The sequence below is a fragment of the Eriocheir sinensis genome, chromosome 54 (genome assembly GCF_024679095.1).
Source record: "Eriocheir sinensis breed Jianghai 21 chromosome 54, ASM2467909v1, whole genome shotgun sequence".
Lineage (NCBI taxonomy): Eukaryota > Metazoa > Arthropoda > Malacostraca > Decapoda > Varunidae > Eriocheir > Eriocheir sinensis.
This window is the reverse complement of record NC_066562.1, coordinates 1,734,317-1,754,991: the sequence shown is the minus strand read 5'-3', so window position 1 is coordinate 1,754,991 and position 20,675 is coordinate 1,734,317. Positions and strand designations below refer to the sequence as shown.

The 20,675-nt window shown below is 45.5% G+C and overlaps 1 protein-coding gene across 1 annotated transcript in view; it reads right to left on the bottom strand.

Annotated features, from left to right (window-relative positions):
- Nucleotides 1-20,675, bottom strand: part of LOC126983517 (receptor-type tyrosine-protein phosphatase F-like) — a gene marked incomplete at its 5' end in the record, with an annotated part of 153,876 nt that overhangs the window by 21,527 nt on the left and 111,674 nt on the right. The window contains 5 exon segments of the mRNA XM_050836274.1: nt 5,720-5,871; nt 14,174-14,302; nt 15,159-15,751; nt 18,847-18,976; nt 19,285-19,395. Coding sequence (XP_050692231.1) covers nt 5,720-5,871; nt 14,174-14,302; nt 15,159-15,751; nt 18,847-18,976; nt 19,285-19,395 — 1,115 coding nt within the window.

Genomic DNA, 20,675 nt, shown 5'->3' with positions numbered 1-20,675 from the left:
AATAATAATAATAATAATAATAATAATAATAATAATAATAATAATAATAACTGTCTAATACACAAGAAAGAAAACCTCCACACCCATTTATACTATTACATATTTTTACCTTTCATACTTATACAAAATATTTCTCACTCATACACGATATACACCATTGCCTGTGTGACTCCCCTCATACACGATATACACCATTGCCTGTGTGACTCCCCCCGTACACGATATACACCATTGCCTGTGTGACTCCCCCCGTACACGATATACACCATTGCCTGTGTGACTCCCCTCATACACGATATACACCATTGCCTGTGTGACTCCCCCCGTAGCCGCTCTACACCCTTGCCTGTGTGACTCCCCACACGATATACCCCATTGCCTCTGTGACTACCCTCATACACGATATACACCATTGCCTGTGTGACTCCCCTCATACACGATATACACCATTGCCTGTGTGACTCCCCCCGTACACGATATACACCATTGCCTGTGTGACTCCCCTCATACACGATATACACCATTGCCTGTGTGACTCCCCCCGTACACGATATACACCATTGCCTGTGTGACTCCCCCCGTACACGATATACACCATTGCCTGTGTGACTCCCCCCGTACACGATATACACCATTGCCTGTGTGACTCCCCCCGTACACGATATACACCATTGCCTGTGTGACTCCCCTCATACACGATATACACCATTGCCTGTGTGACTCCCCCCGTACACGATATACACCATTGCCTGTGTGACTCCCCTCATACACGATATACACCACTGCCTGTGTGACTCCCCTCATACACGATATACACCATTGCCTGTGTGACTCCCTGCACACGATATACACCATTGCCTGTGTGACTCCCCTCATACACGATATACACCATTGCCTGTGTGACTCCCCACGTACACGATATACACCAATGCCTGTGTGACTCCCCTCACGATATACACCATTGCCTGTGTGACTTCGTACACGATATACACCATTGCCTGTGTGACTCCCCTCATACACGATATACACCATTGCCTGTGTGACTCCCCCCGTACACGATATACACCATTGCCTGTGTGACTCCCTCACGATATACACCATTGCCTGTGTGACTCCCCTCATACACGATATACACCATTGCCTGTGTGACTCCCCTCATACACGATATACACCATTGCCTGTGTGACTCCCCACGTACACGATATACACCATTGCCTGTGTGACTCCCCTCATACACGATATACACCATTGCCTGTGTGACTCCCCCCGTACACGATATACACCATTGCCTGTGTGACTCCCCTCATACACGATATACACCATTGCCTGTGTGACTCCCCTCATACACGATATACACCATTGCCTGTGTGACTCCCCTCATACACGATATACACCATTGCCTGTGTGACTCCCCCCGTACACGATATACACCATTGCCTGTGTGACTCCCCTCATACACGATATACACCATTGCCTGTGTGACTCCCCTCATACACGATATACACCACTGCCTGTGTGACTTCTCACACGATATACACCATTGCCTGTGTGACTCCCCTCATACACGATATACACCATTGCCTGTGTGACTCCCCTCATACACGATATACACCATTGCCTGTGTGACTCACCCCGTCCACGATATACACCATTGCCTGTGTGACTCCCCCCGTACACGATATACACCATTGCCTGTGTGACTCCCCTCATACACGATATACACCATTGCCTGTGTGACTCCCCCCGTACACGATATACACCATTGCCTGTGTGACTCCCCTCATACACGATATACACCATTGCCTGTGTGACTCCCCACGTACACGATATACACCATTGCCTGTGTGACTCCCACCATACACGATATACACCATTGCCTGTGTGACTCCCCTCATACACGATATACACCATTGCCTGTGTGACTCCCCCCGTACACGATATACACCATTGCCTGTGTGACTCCCCTCATACACGATATACACCATTGCCTGTGTGACTCCCCACATACACGATATACACCATTGCCTGTGACTCCCCTCACGATATACACCATTGCCTGTGTGACTCCCCACATACACGATATACACCATTGCCTGTGTGACTCCCATCATACACGATATACACCATTGCCTGTGTGACTCCCCCATACACGATATACACCATTGCCTGTGACTCCCCTCACACGATCTACACCATTGCCTGTGTGACTCCCCCCGTACACGATATACACCATTGCCTGTGTGACTCCCCACGTACACGATATACACCATTGCCTGTGTGACTCCCCTCATACACGATATACACCATTGCCTGTGTGACTCCCCCGTCACGATATACCCCATTGCCTGAGTGACTCCCCTCATACACGATATACACCATTGCCTGTGTGACTCCCCACTTACACGATATACACCATTGCCTGTGTGACTCCCCTCATACACGATATACACCATTGCCTGTGTGACTCCAATCATACACGATATACACCATTGCCTGTGTGACTCCCCTCATACACGATATACACCATTGCCTGTGTGACTCCCCCCGTACACGATATACACCATTGCCTGTGTGACTCCCCTCATACACGATATACACCATTGCCTGTGTGACTCCCCCCGTACACGATATACACCATTGCCTGTGTGACTCCCCTCATACACGATATACACCATTGCCTGTGTGACTCCCCTCATACACGATATACACCATTGCCTGTGTGACTCCCCTCATACACGATATACACCATTGCCTGTGTGACTCCCCTCATACACGATATACACCATTGCCTGTGACTCCCTCATACGATATACAGGATTGCCTGTGTGTGTCACCTCCTACACGATATACACCATTGCCTGTGTGACTCCCCCCGTACACGATATACACCATTGCCTGTGTGACTCCCCTCATACACGATATACACCATTGCCTGTGTGACTCCCCTCATACACGATATACACCATTGCCTGTGTGACTCCCCTCATACACGATATACACCATTGCCTGTGTGACTCCCCTCATAAACGATATACACCATTGCCTGTGTGACTCCCCTCATACACGATATACACCATTGCCTGTGTGACTCCCTCCGTACACGATATACACCATTGCCTGTGTGACTCCCCTCATACACGATATACACCATCGCCTGTGTGACTCCCCTCATACGATATACACCATTGCCTGTGTGACTCCCCTCATACACGATATACACCATTGCCTGTGTGACTCCCCTCATACACGATATACACCATTGCCTGTGTGACTCCCCTCATACACGATATACACCATTGCCTGTGTGACTCCAATCATACACGATATACACCATTGCCTGTGTGACTCCCCTCATACACGATATACACCACTGCCTGTGACTCCCCTCATACACGATATACACCATTGCCTGTGTGACTTCTCATACACTATATAAAACATTGCCTGTGTGACTCCAATCATACACGATATACACCATTGCCTGTGTGACTCCCCTCATACACGATATACACCACTGCCTGTGTGACTCCCCCCGTACACGATATACACCACTGCCTGTGTGACTCCCCCCGTACACGATATACACCATTGCCTGTGTGACTCCCCTCATACACGATATACACCATTGCCTGTGTGACTCCCCTCATACACGATATACACCATTGCCTGTGTGACTCCCCCCGTACACGATATACACCACTGCCTGTGTGACTCCCCCCGTACACGATATACACCATTGCCTGTGTGACTCCCCCCGTACACGATATACACCACTGCCTGTGTGACTCCCCTCATACACGATATACACCACTGCCTGTGTGACTCCCCCCGTACACGATATACACCACTGCCTGTGTGACTCCCCCCGTACACGATATACACCATTGCCTGTGTGACTCCCCACGTACACGATATACACCACTGCCTGTGTGACTCCCCCCGTACACGATATACACCATTGCCTGTGTGACTCCCCCCGTACACGATATACACCATTGCCTGTGTGACTCCCCCCGTACACGATATACACCATTGCCTGTGTGACTCCCCTCATACACGATATACACCATTGCCTGTGTGACTCCCCTCATACACGATATACACCATTGCCTGTGTGACTCCCCTCATACACGATATACACCATTGCCTGTGTGACTCCCCCCGTACACGATATACACCATTGCCTGTGTGACTCCCCCCGTACACGATATACACCATTGCCTGTGTGACTCCCCTCATACACGATATACACCATTGCCTGTGTGACTCCCCTCATACACGATATACACCATTGCCTGTGTGACTCCCCCCGTACACGATATACACCATTGCCTGTGTGACTCCCCTCATACACGATATACACCATTGCCTGTGTGACTCCCCTCATACACGACATACACCAGTACTTTTCCACTGCCTGCATGTCTCCCATTTTATTGAGGTTAGTTAAAGAGAAACTGAGGAAAATGTAACAACACAAAATGGAGAATGGAAAGTAAAAGAATCGAGATGAACTCATCCATATTCCATACTTCACTATTTACATTAATGCTAGAAATACCAACATCTAATCTATCTTTTGTAAAGCCGCCATCATCTCAAACCCAGTAATTAACGAGAGAAGGAGAAAAATATAGCACCATCATCAATAAAAGCTTGGCCCCAGAACTCCACATTAACCGTTGAATTTCCACGGGCTCGGCTAGTCGTCATTAATACAATAAGAAGCATCATCGTAGAGATGCTCACACTTTGCCAATTTCGCTGTGTATTCAAGTCATCCTGAGCAATTGGAGTGATTGCTGTAAAGGGGATATCGGTATTATTACAGTAAGAAACACTGTCAAGATCATCAAACCTGAAGTCCTTAATGTTTATTAATACCAAGGATGTTTCGTACTGAAGTAAAACTGATATCAGCATGGGGTGTTTGAATTCATTTATCGATCCTTCTTTATTTCTTTTTCTTTATCACCTATGATTTCTGACTTGAGACTTTTGTACCTGGAACTTTTTCTTGACTTGTTTCAGCTATGTCTTTATTGTGACCTTTTTGCTGTTATTTATTTTCCAACCCAAGTATGATTATTCTCTAAATTCCTGTCCGACCATTTGGCACCAGTCAGATTTCCAGTCGTTTCCTTCATGTCTTTCAACTGACACTACTCGTCCTTCACTGCATTTCATGTAATTCTCATAATGCATGTTTAGAATACTGTAGGATGTAAATGATGAATACTGGAGATCATGGAAATAAGAGGAGTTACGATCAATAGTAGTATGGAAATACTAATCTATAATAACAAGCGGAAAGATAAGAAGTATGGACGAAATAAATGATACAGGGAGCGTAGAGAGCCAAGCGGCGGCAGTCCCGACGCCGTGCGTGGCGTCATCAATCTCAGGCGCGGGCCTTTACCTTGTTGGACGCTGTTTGGCGGCGGTGCCACGTGTGATGCAACATTGCAGTTTCCATCCCGCCTAAGGCCGCCAGACGCCACCAGTCGGAGTCTCACCCCAGCCTGGCGGCGTGTGACCACACCTGGCGGTGTCTGACCCCGCCTGACGGCATTGTTATTCTGTCGTATGCCAACTTCTTCCGACCGACCCGAATTTTTTAACAGGCTAAAAAAATCGGCCAGCTTCCCGCTTCCCGCCCTTCGGTGGCGACCCCAAGCGTCTAAAGTTTTAAAGAAAAAATAATCTCTAGGCTACCTACCTACAACACAGTAGAGGTGGTCCAGCGGTGGCGCTGCGAGGAACATGCAGCAGCTCAGCAATGGTCAACAGGAGGTGCAGGGAGGGTGGCAATGAGGAGGTGGAAGGCCAGTTGTTGCTCTGATACACGTCGACGCGGTGAATCCAGTCTTCCTACACAAGCAAGTGAGCTTAGTGTGTGTGTGTGTGTGTGTGTGTGTGTGTGTGAGAGAGAGAGAGAGAGAGAGAGAGAGAGAGAGAGAGAGAGAGAGAGAGAGAGAGAGAGAGAGAGAGAGAGAGAGAGAGAGAGAGAGAGAGAGAGAATTTACATAGATTTACATAGAAAATCAGACCACACAGACCCCATGGTCCAGACTAGGTGGTCTGTCCTTAGATTTAAGTGATTCTACATTAATCAGATGGCTCCAAAACTTTGTATTTTTACTCTAGTTAATATTAAGTTCAAGGAAGTGACGGTCGAGATTGTTTTTAAAGGGGTCAATCGTGTTACACTGGAGCACTGAAGGTGGGAGCTTATTCCATTCTCGCACTACAACGTTGGTGAAGAAAAATTTGGTGGTCTGAATTTATTTGTCTACAGTTGGGTTTTATGCCATTGTTCCTCGTACGCAAAGTGTCATCGATCATAAACAATGTTGATCTGTCTACATTCGTGAAACCATTAAGTATTTTAAAACATTTGGGGGAGGCGGTGGCTGAACAGATAGCGAGACGGCCCATGCGTTCAGGAGGACGCGAGTTCAATCCCCGATCGGTGCCACCAAGCTGGGATTTTTCAGCCGCCGCCGAGTGGCTTAAAACTACCCACATGCTGTCTAGAAGACTACGTATCAACCCGGACTCTAGATTCTAGGATTAAGGATGAGCTCCGGGAGGGCAGCATGAGCCAATGCAAGATGGCGCCACTGTAAACACTCGTCTGCGCCAGAACGGGCTGGGCCGACCATCAGGCCCCACCGGGAAGAAGCCTTGGACCGACCAACAGGATCCACCGGGAAGAAGCTTACCGGCGTAATAGGCCAAGACGTAAAAAAAAAAAAAATAATAATAATAATTCGATCAGTTTTCCTCGGAGGCGACGTTTCTCAAGAGAGAACATGTTAAGGGTGGATAGCCTTCAAATTTAGCAATGTCCTTTGCATTGCTTTGCATTGGCTGGAGTAGGTAGGAAGACACCTACCGAGCGGGCGCAAGCCACTCCCGGTGAGGTATATATGGGAGGTGAGAAGGGAGCTGAAGCCCTCCAAAGACCCTTCCCATGTCCTCACAAACCGTTTCCCTATTGTCTCACCAACACCGGAGAGTAGTTCAGCATGCTCTCTAAAGACAGATCCTCTCTCTATCCACACCACACTGCATTCACACAACATACACACCTTTTCCCAAAATTAAAATTTCAAAATGGCGCACATACACCAAGCCTCGGAGTCCCCGACTGGGGGGGGGGGACCACAAATTCCCCCAGGGAGGACTCCCCTTCTGGCTGCCGACCCGAGAGGTGTCTTGATAACTCCCCGAACCTCTTTCTTCTCAATTTCTGCAACATTCGCGGTCTTCGCTCTAAATTTCATTCTGTGGAACATCATCTCTCCTCCTCTAAACCTCACCTTCTCTTCCTTACCGAAACACAGGTTTCTGAGGCTACTGACAGCAATCTCTACTCTGTTCCCTCCTACTATCTCTATCCTAAATTTCAATCCAAAGCTGGATGTTGCGCCTACGTGCGCAACGACATCACTTGCTCTCGTGCCCACGACCTTGACTCTTCTGAATTTTCCACCATCTGGTTAAGACTTCACTGTCATTCTATTACTAAATACATCTGTGCTGTTTATCTCTCACCTAGCTCTACCAACTATGTAAAATTCTTTGACTATTTGAATTCTAAAGTGGAGCACATCTTGACCCACTCTCCCTTCGCTGAAATCTCCATCCTAGGAGATTTCAATGTTCACCACCAGCTTTGGCTTTCATCCTCTTTCACTGACCATCCTGGTGAACAAGCCTACAACTTTGCTATCCTCAACGACCTAGAGCAGTTGGTCCAGCACCCTACACGTATTCCCGACCGTCTTGGAGATCGGCCCAACATTCTAGACCTCTTCCTTACCTCAAACCCTTCTGCTTATTCTGTCAAACTGTTCTCTCCGTTGGGCTCCTCCGATCACAATCTTATTTCTGCATCCTGTCCTATCGCTCCTGTACACCCTCTGGACCCACCGAAGAGGCGATGCTTCTGGCATTTTGCTTCAGCTCGGTGGGACGACCTGAGGATGTACTTTTCCGATTTCCCGTGGAATGATTATTGCTTCCAGGATAGAGACGCCTCTGTGTGTGCTCAGCGCATCACAGAGGTGATTGTCTCTGGAATGGAGGCATACATGTCTCGTTCTTTCTCTACTCCTCACGCTAAAAAGCCTTGGTTTAATCATGCTTGTTCTCGTGCTGTCAATGATAGAGAGGTAGCTCACAAAAGGTACCAGAGCCTTCAAACTAATGCTAATTATGAACTTTACATTTCTGCCCGAAATCGTGCCAAATCTATTCTCCGACTAACCAAAATTCTTTCATTAATAGAAAATGTCAAAACCTTGCTTTCTAACTCTTCCCGTGACTTCTGGCATCTAGCCAAAACATCTCCTCCAACTTCACTTCTTCATCTTTCCTCCACTCTCAGTCCTGACGGCAACACTGCCGTCTCATCTATCTCTAAGGCTGAACTCTTCTCAAACTTTTTCTAAAACTCCACTCTGGACGATTCTGGGCATATTCCTCCTACTCATCCCCCTCTGACTCCTTTATGCCTGTTATAAAGATTCTTCAAAATGATGTTTTCTATGCCCTCTCTGGCCTCAATCCTCAGAAGGCTTATGGACCTGATGGAGTGCCTCCTATTGTCCTTAAAAACTGTGCCTCCGTGCTGTCACCCTGCCTGGTCAAACTCTTTCGCCTCTGCCTGTCAACATCTACCTTTCCTTCTTGCTGGAAGTATGCCTTCATACAGCCTGTACCTAAGAAGGGTGACCGCTCCAATCCCTCAAACTACCACCCTATTGCTTTACTTTCTTGTCTATCTAAAGCTTTTGAATCAATCCTTAACCGGAAGATTCAAAAGCACCTTTCCACTTCTGACCTTCTATCTGATCGCCAGTACGGGTTCCGCAAGGGGCGTTCTACTGGTGATCTCCTAGCCTTCTTAACTGACTCTTGGTCATCCTCTCTTAACCGTTTCGGTGAAACTTTTGCTATTGCGCTGGACATATCAAAAGCTTTTGATAGGGTCTGGCACAAATCTTTGCTTTCTAAACTACCCACCTACGGTTTCTATCCTTCTCTCTGTACCTTTATCTCCAGTTTCCTTTCTGACCGTTCTATTTCTGCCGTGGTAGACGGTCACTGTTCTTCCCCTAAATCTATTAACAGTGGTGTCCCACAGGGTTCTGTCCTATCTCCCACTCTTTTTCTGTTGTTCATTGATGATCTTCTTTCCAAAACGAACTGTCCTATCCATTCCTACGCCGATGATTCCACTCTGCATTATTCAACTTCTTTTAATAGAAGACCCACCCTTCAGGAACTTAACGACTCAAGGCTGGAGGCTGCAGAACGCTTAGCCTCAGACCTTACTATTATTTCCGATTGGGGCAAGAAGAACCTGGTGTCCTTCAACGCCTCAAAAACACAGTTTCTCCACCTATCCACTCGACACAATCTTCCAAACAACTATCCCCTATTCTTTGACAACACCCAGCTATCACCTTCCTCAACACTAAACATCCTTGGTCTATCCTTAACTCAAAATCTCAACTGGAAACTTCATATCTCATCTCTTACCAAATCAGCTTCCTCGAGGCTGGGCGTTCTGTACCGTCTCTGCCAGTTCTTCTACCCCGCACAGTTGCTGTCCACATACAGGGGCCATGTCCACACTAGTATGGAGTATGCATCTCATGTGTGGGGGGCTCCACCACACAGCTCTTCTGGACAGAGTGGAGGCTAAGGCTCTTCGTCTCATCAGCTCTCCTCCTCATACTGATAGTCTTCTACCTCTTAAATTCCGCCGCAATGTTGCCTCTCTTTCTATCTTCTATCGATATTTCCACGCTGACTGCTCTTCTGAACTTGCTAACTGCATGCCTCCCCCCCTCCCGCGGCCCCGCTGCACTCGACTTTCTACTCATGCTCATCCCTATACTGTCCAAACCCCTTATGCAAGAATTAACCAGCATCTTCACTCTTTCATCCCTCACGCTGGTAAACTCTGGAACAATCTTCCTTCATCTGTATTTCCTCCTGCCTACGACTTGAACTCTTTCAAGAGGAGGGTATCAGGACACCTCTCCTCCCGAAATTAACCTCTGATTTGGACACTCCTTTAACTTCTGTTCGGGAGCAGTGAGTAGCGGGCCTTTTTTCTTTTTTTTTCTTTGCGCCCTTGAGCTGTCTCCTTAGCTGTAAAAAAAAAAAAAAAATTGTGGGGAGACCAAAACTGTACCGCATATTCCAAGTGGGGTCTGACTAAACTATTGTAGAGTGGAAGAATTACATCCTTATTTTAAAATAAAAAGTGTCTTTTTATGAAGCCCAACATTCTATTCGCTTTATTTGCTGCATCGATTCATTGCTGTGAGAATTTGAGGTTTGACGCGATTTTGACCCACAAGTCCTTAATCCCCTCGGTGCCAAGCATTTTTCGCAAAAACCTTCCCCTGGTGCCAGGCAAATTTTGATTTTTTTTTTTTTTTTTTTTTTTTTTTTTTTTGCTGTAAAGTGTTCAGAATGATTAGACAACACATACTTGATACATTTTACTACTCCATGATTTCTAGGCGCCGGAAGTTTCCGATATCTGGAGTGTTACCTCCTGTAGACTTACTCTCTTTTGGCCTGAGAGGCAGCAGAGGGTTCGAAAACCCTCCGTGCTTAGAATAATGCGAGTGGCGAGGCGTCGGTACCTAACTTTCCTCACCACTCGAGCTACCACTATATATATATATATATATATATATATATATATATATATATATATATATATATATATATATATATATATATATATATATATATATAATCTTTATCAAGGTCACTATCAGACTCAAAGTCACTCGAATTACTATCCGTGAAGTCACTAGGAGCTTCAACAAGGGCACGAGCAAAGTTCGACGTTCGCAAAATATGCTTTGCGCGGCGAGACATCCTCCCTGCACTGCGGTCAGGTCAGGAAAGGGACCCGTACCCTCGGGATCCCTAGAGGCTTGGTGGGGGGGTGAAGATCAGTGACTAAGAGGGGTAAAGGTATGAATAGTGTCCAGACAAAATATGAAAAGCTTCTCAGTCAAAATAAGGCCACGGCGATTTTTCTGAATTGCCGCCGTAGATAAACGGCGCTGGCACATAGCGTGCGACTACCCGCCGCCGTAGATCCACGGCGCTGGCACCCTAGGGGTTAACGCATTGAGAAAGAGAGAGAGAGAGAGAGAGAGAGAGAGAGAGAGAGAGAGAGAGAGAGAGAGAGAGAGAGAGAGAGAGAGATTCAGACCACATAGATCCGATGGTTTAGACCAGGTAGTCTGTCCTTAGACCTAAGTGAAACCATGCTAAATTTAATGTCACCAAGACTTTGCATGTTTAATTTATAATCCAGTGGCAGGAAACAATGCCTTACAATGTCTGTTTACAATTTTCTTTTAATTTTCCGATAGTTCTTGGTTTCTTTATGAATTTTAGGATGGATGGCGAATTCCCAGCCGCTGACCTTTTTTTCAGAATCCAAGATGACCGCCAAGATTGTCGCAACGTAACAACCATAATTTATAATTTGGCACAACTTCTTTTATAAATACAGTAGATGTCTAATTTGGTTTTTTTAAGGGTGAGGAATCTCATTATAGCGTTTTTCTACTATTTGGAGGACATCTTGGTCATGTAATTCAAAGATTAACGCGAAATCACCAAAATAAATCGCAATTGATACCTTCGGTTCAGTTGATAAGACGTTGCACAGTAACAAAATGTTCGTGCACTGCGATTACTTACAGGAAAGTTCCTGCGGCCAGTGTATGAGAGAGAATCTAGACATAACCAGTATGGATGACCTGGAGAAGGTTCTTGATGAACTTTCTTCTATGAGTTGTACTACAAAAATGTGGATAAATAACATCAACTTTCCTGATGATGAGTTTTTTTCGAGCATCACATGAAGGTGAGTGGCCCCTCCGCATCAAAACTGCTGAAGATATGCTACTCTACATATTTGCTGCACATAAGTACAGGTATGGTAGATGCGGGTTACACTACGTTCCTTCCATGACCTGGCTAGAGCCAGACATTCTACACAGGTTTTGCAGAAGAGAGTAGTCACTACACAACACTGCTGGTATTTACAATCGACAGTGGAGTGATATGTTTATTGAGACCATTTTGATGAGGAAAGGACATGGACCAGGCGTCATCATTGGAACAGCAGAGAAAACTCAAACAATGGCAACAAGGGCGTTCGGTATGGATGCGACAATGGCCTTCATTGGTGACCTGAGGAAGATGTCTATGGGTGAAGAGAATTTACAAATGACCCACAAAGAGGAGTCCACAAGTCGCCTAGTTCGGAACGGAAATGATCGCCAATCACTGCGCAGAACTCTCTTGTTATGCATTTACCGTTTACAGTTTGAGACATTAAGAGCAGATGGTTTTCACAGCTCATTTTCGAAAGAAGTAGTCAGCCAAAACGTCCCAAAATCGGGGAACATGTAATTGCCCAAGAAGCAACCTACACTTATGTTATTGGCCATCTAGTCATTCAGCGGGACCTCAACTTTAAATAAATGCTGGCCACAGAGTTGGTCGCTTATCCGCCATCGATGTTCCATGCTGATGGCCTGATGCTGGTTGCTACCGCAAAGTCAGCAATGAAAAAGAATATCCAGGTTGAAGTTGTTGCTCTCAACAGTTGTCTGAAGCTGATGTCTACCTCTTCTTTACCCGATATTTCGACTTCTCTGCTTGTTCTCGTACTATCAAAGATAGAGAGGCAGCTCACAAAAGGTATCAGAGCCTTCGCACTTCTACTAAATCACGACCTTTACACTTCCGCCCGGAATCGTGCCAAATCTATTCGACTTTCATCCACAGAAAATGTCAAAACCTTGCTGTCTCTAATTATTCCAGAGACTTCTGGCACATAGCCAAAGTATCTCTTCGCTTCTTCATCTTTCTCTGTTTGCATCACAGCCGTCACATCTGTCTCTAGGGCCGAACTCTTCGCTCAAACCTTCTCTAAAAATTCCACCCTGGACGATTCAGGGCATGTTCTTCCTACTCATCCCCTCTCTGACTCCGTTATGCCTGCTAATAATATCTTAAGAATGATGTTTTTTTTATGCCCTCTCTGGCCTCAACCCTCAGAAGGCTTATGGACCTGATGGAGTGCCTCCTATTGTCCTTAAAAGCTGTTCCGTGCTGACACCCTGCATGGTCAAACTCTTTCGTCTCTGCCTTTCAACATCTACCTTTCCTTCCTGTTAGAATTACACCTCCATACAGCCTGTGCCGCAGAGGGGTGACCTCTCTAATCCTTCAAACCACCGTCCTATAGCTTTACTTTCTTGTCTTTCAAAAGCTTTTGAATCAATCCCTAACTGGAAAGTTCTTAAGAATTTATCAACTTTTGACCTTTCTGATCGCCAGTATGGGTTCAACAATGGGCGTTCTACTGGTGATCTTCTAGCTTTCTTAAACTCTTGGTCATCTTCTCTTAGCCGTTTCGGTGAAACATTTGATGTTGCCGTAGACATCTCGAAAGCTTTTGACAGAGTCTGGCACAAATCTTTACTTTCCAAACTACCCTTCTACGGATTCTATCCCTCTCTGCAATTTTATCTCCAGTTTCCTCTCTAGTCGATCTGTCATTGCTGTGGTAGACGGCCACTGTTCTTCCCCTAAACCCATCAACAGTGGCGTCCCTCAGGGCTATGTCCTATCTCCCACTCTTTCTGTTGTTCATGGATGATATTTCCAAAACAAACTATTTTATTTACTCTTACGCAGACAACTCTACTCTGCAGTAACATCTTTTGCCTAAAACACTTCCAACAGAAACTACATGATTCTAGGCTGGAGGCTGCAGAACGTTTAACCCCAGATCTTGCTATAATTTCTGATTGGGGCCTGGTGTCCGACCACGCCTCAGAAACTCAATTTGTCGATCTGTCAACTCAACACAATCTTCCAAACACCTATCCCCTATTCTCAGCCGTCACATCCTTTTACAATAGACATCCTCGGGACACTGACCGCCCTCATATAAAGAATAAAAATAATAATAATAATAATAATAATAAATATAATAATGATAATAAATATAATAGTTAATAATAATAATATGAAAATAAAGCTAATAATAATAATATGATAATAATTATGAAATAATATTAATAATAAGTATACTGTCCCCTACGTTTGAGGTAATGGTGAGTGTTGAATGAGTGAGCCATGTTCCGTAAGGTTCCGCGCTCTCTTCCTTCAGCTTGTAGTCGCCTGATTTCCAAGTCTCTCCTGGCCCCAACAGCATTCTTAGGTAGTCATTCTGGTCAAAGTAAAGATTATGCTTAGCACTGTTAAATAGTATATAACAAAACTACTTAGTAATATGCCTCAGTTTCTTTAAAGCAGAACATTTTGTATCGACAAAAATCAATATAAAGGATAATTTGCCTTTAACAAAGGCAGTAAAATCGAATTTGTGGCATGAAGCAACATTTCATGTAAAACATTGTAATTAAGTTGAGTTTGAAGACATATATACTTTCTAGATCTAAATATAAATAAATAAATTATTCGAGTATACACGTAAACAGAACGGTAATTGCAACCACTTTATGCCAAAGAATAAAATATTTAGGCATCTACTTGTTCGGCCATATATTTCCCTAAATACAAATATATGTCATGTCTACAATGCATGGGTAAGCCAGGAAAACAACTTGAAGAGAACAAAAAGATGGACAATCTGTTGATCGGCGTCTGCGACGCCGATAAAAAGGGACACGAGCGAGGGAGGGAAGAGAAGGAGGGTAACGAGGTGGGATGGAGAGGAGAGAAGGGACTTTAGATAGTGCAACAAACAGACAGATAGTGACCGGCTTAGATGCTACCCCCCCTGAACACTGAGAAAGCCGTCAGAAGAACACGGCGCACCCTCATGCTGAAAGTTACACCTCTGCCTCACCTTGCCACAGATACATTTCTCAACCTCGAGAGTTCGCTTTTTTCCCATTTTGAAGACAAGATATATACCGTTAAATTTTAACATGGCAGAGGCAGGGAGAGGTGGACAATTGGTGTTTGAAAACATGCTATTTTCGGAAAAATATTAAAAACCCCGCGTGTTGGTAGAAACATGCGTGGAACCCCCGCACCTATGGAATTAAGGGCACACATACCTTGTCCTGATCTTCCAAGCTGTTGATAAAGAAGACCATCGTGGATCCTGTCTCGGCGATGAGCCTCCAAAAGTTGTCAATGGTGTGCGGCATCGGGTGTTCTGTTGCCAGCATAAACCTGTTCTTGTCAATGCCCGGTATGCGGATAGCGTTGATGTACTGGGAAGCCCCTACCTCAAGCCCCGCCTTGGGTTGAAGGTAATACCGGTTTGAGTCTGCTGGTAATATTGCTTGGTTGCGATTGAGTGGCCAGAAGACAGGCAGGTTGGATGTGTTGTATGTAAGGGGAGAGGGAAGAGCCTTGGCCATGGCGTACTGGTCTCCGCTTGATAAAACGCATCCGTCCAGGGATTTCATGAGGTGATCTGCTGACATGACCATCTTCTTCCCGAACAAGATCTCATCCAGAATCTCAAGGCTGAGGTTGAACTGAGCTTCGTTCTCCACCAAGAGCGCACGACTCATCCTTAGTCTGGCCAGCACTTCTATGGAGCTGAGGTGGCCCCTGAGGCTCAGCATCTCGCACATCAAAAGAACTTGCAGTACCGCACCTGTTCGTCCTATGCCAGCCGAGCAGTGTACAACTGTTGCTCCTGTTGAAGAAAATGTACTAATTATGATAGATGTAAGGAAATAGATGACGAGAGAGGAGGCTGCCAATATAGAACTAATTCACAGCAACACCGCCAACTGATATCATACACCTTTTCTTACTGTAAGGGCGTAAGCTCAGTGTAAAAATAAGAACAAAAAAAAAATGAATATGGCGCAGTGTAGTGCTGACTTGCCTGATGGGCGAGCCTCCCATAACCCACTTAGCCGGGGGGGGTACCTCTTTGGCCGACTGGTAAAGGAGTGGCTCTCCCGTTACGCTGGTCGCGGGTTCGATCCCCGGCGCCGGCAAACCTTTCCTTGTCTGGATTAATTTCTCGTGTGTTTCGTTACACGCAGTGGCCGTGTGGGAGTGGAGTTAAGAGCAAATTCTGGCATTTCAGCAGCACCAACAAAGAAGGTAGTTAATGTCATCTAAAGAGTTGGTCATCAGGTTCGTCCACAGCAAGAAGAAACACAGAAAAAGGGAGGCTGCTCCAGAGAAATGTATAAAATTGGAAATGTTGGTACATCTTGCATAAGGGATTTAGACAGTTTAAGGAAACGCCAGAGAAGGAAGCCGTGTGTAGCGGGGCCACAGGAGGGACGGAGGAATGGAGTAAGCGGGTTCAGATGAACGTTTTACAAGAAAATATCAATAATATATAGAAATAAAGGCAGCATTGCGGCGAAATATAAGACAGGAGATAATGAGATATGAAGCCACTCCGTCAAAGAGGAATGTGATTGGTACCCCCACACACATGAAATTCGTACTCTGGTCTACTATGTCTACTGTGGTCATACTGTGGTCCCCTCCCAGACGAGGACTGGGGCTTGATGAGGACACGGGGAGGGCCTTTGATAGGTCTAGAGCGACCCCTTGTCTCCTGTGTATAACTCACCTTGAGTGACCTAACACCGTTTCGACAGGTGTGTGCTTGCATACGAAAGATAAAACTAAAAGAAGCGCACCAAAAAAGATTAAAAAGAATAATTTTTGATATAACATGGAGAGACAGAAGTGAACATCATGGATTGGAGAAGAGACTTCGGTAAAGATATTTCAGTGCCGATGGAAGATAAGAAATCATAGGTAATAGCATACATTGAACTGATGGAGGATGGCGAAGGTGATAGAGTGGCAACCCGGGAATTGCAGATGTTGAGGCAGGCAGAGGACCAAGTGGAGGAATGAGATGTAATGTTTTCCCGGAGCACGGGAGTACAACATCTAACGTGGACAGGTGGAGAACGTTGTGAAATTCCTCTTTCCTGTAGTTAACTACTAGTAGCTCAAAACGATTCTGATGCTGATGATGAAAAGGTTTGCCAACGCTACGAATTAAAAGCCTGAAATTGGCGAAGCAGGTTGTTTTTCCTTGATCTAAATATAAACAAATCTATCGGCTGTTAAAAATAAGACCATAAATGATCGACATTAGGACATAATCATTCATTTAAGTCCTTGTATCAACCTGAGTAACAGGAATAACAATGATTGGTTTCGAGGTTCAAATAATCTCAAGGTTTCAAAGCGGTTCTTGGTAATCTGCTGTGGAGGACCGAGCGAATCCACCATTAAAACAAAATTTGCTTGATGACGATCGTTCGAAAATATTATTCGTAATTATTCAAGTTTGTTATAGTCGATAACAGCCGTGACCACCTAGATGAACTGGCGGCTCACAGCTTTGGTTCTTTAAGAGTAAATAGTCTTATCTTTCGTCTTTTTACAAAAAGTGTACGAAGCGGCATGCAAACATGAAAATAATGGTTTGTTACGTTTCGATTTTCATAAATCATTTGACAAAGGGTTTCAATGAAGACGTTAACGTACACGTAAAAAACATCGGATAGAGTAATGCCTCCCCGTCTCCCGGGGTCCCGCTGCACACGACTTTCTACTGTTAACCAGCATCTTCATTCTTTTATTCCCTTCGCTGGTAAACTCTGGAACAGCCTTCTTCCTTCGTGTGTATTTCCTCCTGCGTACGACTTGAACTCTCTCAAGAGGAGAGTATCAGGACACCTCTCCACGCGAAATTGACTTCTCTTTTGGTCTCTCGTTCTATTCTATTTTGTTGGAGCAGCGTCTAGCTGACTTTTTCGTTGTTGTTTATTGCCCTTGAGCTGCCTCCCTTGCTGTAAAAAATGTGTTGTAGTGGATTAAGGCTTGGTTGGCTCAGTGACCGGACGAAGAGAGTCAAGCAAACGGGGACATTTCAGATGAGGCTCGCATTACTTTAACCATATATCAACGATCTTCACTACGGTATATCTAGTAATATCAGCATATTTGCTCATGCTATAACGATTATGCTGTTGATATCAGGCAGCAACACCATGATATTACGGGAAAAACTAATCGGCCTGGAGTGGTTCAGATGTCATCAATAAATGCAGCATCGTAAGTGTAGGAAAAAAATATCCCTTCTAATTAATTGCACATTAAATATCATATTTCTTGTTTACGTCAATCGTGAAGACATTTGGATGTGCTTACGAAACTTCTGTACTGCCAGAAACTCCGAAGTTCTTGGATTTTATTGCTAGAAGCAACCGGAGTGCACAAGTCATCCTTCAATTGCTTCTGAGAGTGGTTGAACCTCACCTAGATTATTTTGTTGAAATTTATTGCCCCTGTTAAAAATGAATTGGGTAATAGGGCGATTTTAACTAATCATGGGTTTTGTTAAAGGAGATTCAGATAAAGTGCGTATCTTAAAAACAAATGCGCAAGAACACGCAACGCAAAGGGTATAAATATCATAATTTCAGGAACATGAAGGAAACTGACAAGGACTGGTTCACGGATAGGATGATGGACAAATAGAACAAGATAAGCAGAAATATAAGTCATGGAAACACGGTTAGAAATCCCAAGTGGTTTAAATTTATGAATAGGTGACAGATAAATGAGTAAATGACCTTCTTTCATGAGCAGCCTGCCTTTTGGGCCGGCTGATCCACAGCTGGGCATTATAACCACTAAAACTAAGGTATTTTTGCCTTCAAGTTAAATGTAGAACATACATTGTATTTCATGGGCTATAATTAAATGCTTCAAATGCTTGAATGTTTATGACAGACGTACCATGACTGTGGTGAGCCTGGAAATGTGCGAGCATTCGGGCGATGGAGATTACTTCGGTGGGGACGCCGTGGTCAGGCCACTTGCTGAAGTGGTAGTGCTGGACCTGGCGCGCTGCGCCATTCCGCCTTACCTGCACACACACACACACACACACACACACACACACACACACACACACACACACACACACACACACACACACACACACACACACACACACACACACACACACACGCACACACACACACACACACACACACACACACACACACACACACACACACACACACACACACACACACGAGAAATCCAGACACAAAAAATAAGTCAGGAAACGTTACAAACGTTTTAAGCTCAAAATAGCCATTATTGTCTTATATTTATCATTATATTATCATTAAAGTGAAAAACAGCTTAATCTTCATGAAGAGAACTCACCGTAAGGGTAGACACAGTGAAGTAAGGAAGCTGTTTCCTGCAACTCATCGTTACCTCAAAGCCATCAAAGTTTGGTGTACGTTCCGGGTTGAAGTATTCACCGACTTTCTTCTGTAAGACAAAGTAGAAAATGATTCAAATGACGGAAACGAACAAGAGGATAATTATGTTTTTCGTACAATGGTAGAGGTAGGCCTATCTGGATGAGCAACGCAGCGCACTCAACCACCTCGAGCTGTATCCTTCTTTCCTTCTTCCTGAATAATCCTTCCGTCCATGAACGTGGCAAACCCTAGAGGGGGGCTTTTGCTCCCTTGACCTTAATCCTCCCACGTTTGCCATGTGGCGTCCATGCAAGGCTGGGAGACTGATGTCCTGTAGGCTGAGCGATGCAGTAGTCGCGAGCCGCGGCAAGCAACACACCTCTTTGGTCCCCGTCGAAGGGGAGTGAGTCACTTTGTCGTGGTGGCGGGGCTTGAAGGGAGGTCGACGGCACCACCTACCGTGGTGGCTTGCCTACGTCGATAGGGTTCGATGTCCGCTGGCCTCGTGGACCAAGTCTTCCCCCTCATCACTAGTAGAGGAGGCCTACTGGTGATGTTGCCTGCGCCCGCCCTTTTGCCACCTAGGGCAGGCCTATTGTCTTCCCACGTGTTTGCCGTGCATGGCGTCCTGTATACTCCCCGTGCCCTCTCATCTGGGAGTTGAGTCCACCGCGGGGCAGGGTGTAGTTTCCCTCGGTGGGCAACACGCTCCTTTGGTGGGAGGGTTGGGGTAAGACGGGCGGTTCAGTGTGGCCCCACTGAATCAATCGGCTGGTCATGCGTTGGCTAGGGTCAAGCGGTCACTATCAGGTGGGCGACCGCAACGGTCCCGCGACCGCCGTTAAACGACTGGCAGTGGCCGCGTCTACTTCTCCATTACCCCTGGGGCTGTTGGGTGCGGTCTGGCCCCAACATCCAGCCTCCCCTTGTTGGGCCCCGTGGTGGGAGGGGGTGTGGGGTAGTTAAAACCAAATTCTAGTGTATGGGTATAAATCCTCTCCCCCGGCCTGCCTCTCTTCCTGACGTCCGCGTCAGTCCCCGAATACTCCCACAAGGTCCTCTCTCACCTTGGAGCCTTTCACGGCTCCTGGTGGTGCCTCTGGGAAGTCCCTACCCCCTAGGGCAGTGGTTCTTAACCTTTTTCATCGTCTTACCCCCTGAGACTCTCCAGGGCATTACCGTGACCCCTATATTGTATACTGTAATGGTGAACTTTGCGAATATGTAAGGTAAAACATAACAATATGAAGATCCTGATTTATTGAAAATGTTACAAATAAAAGACCTTGGAAAATGCCACAAATCCCCTACAAGTGCTAAAACAGTACAGACCATCAAGCTTTTTCC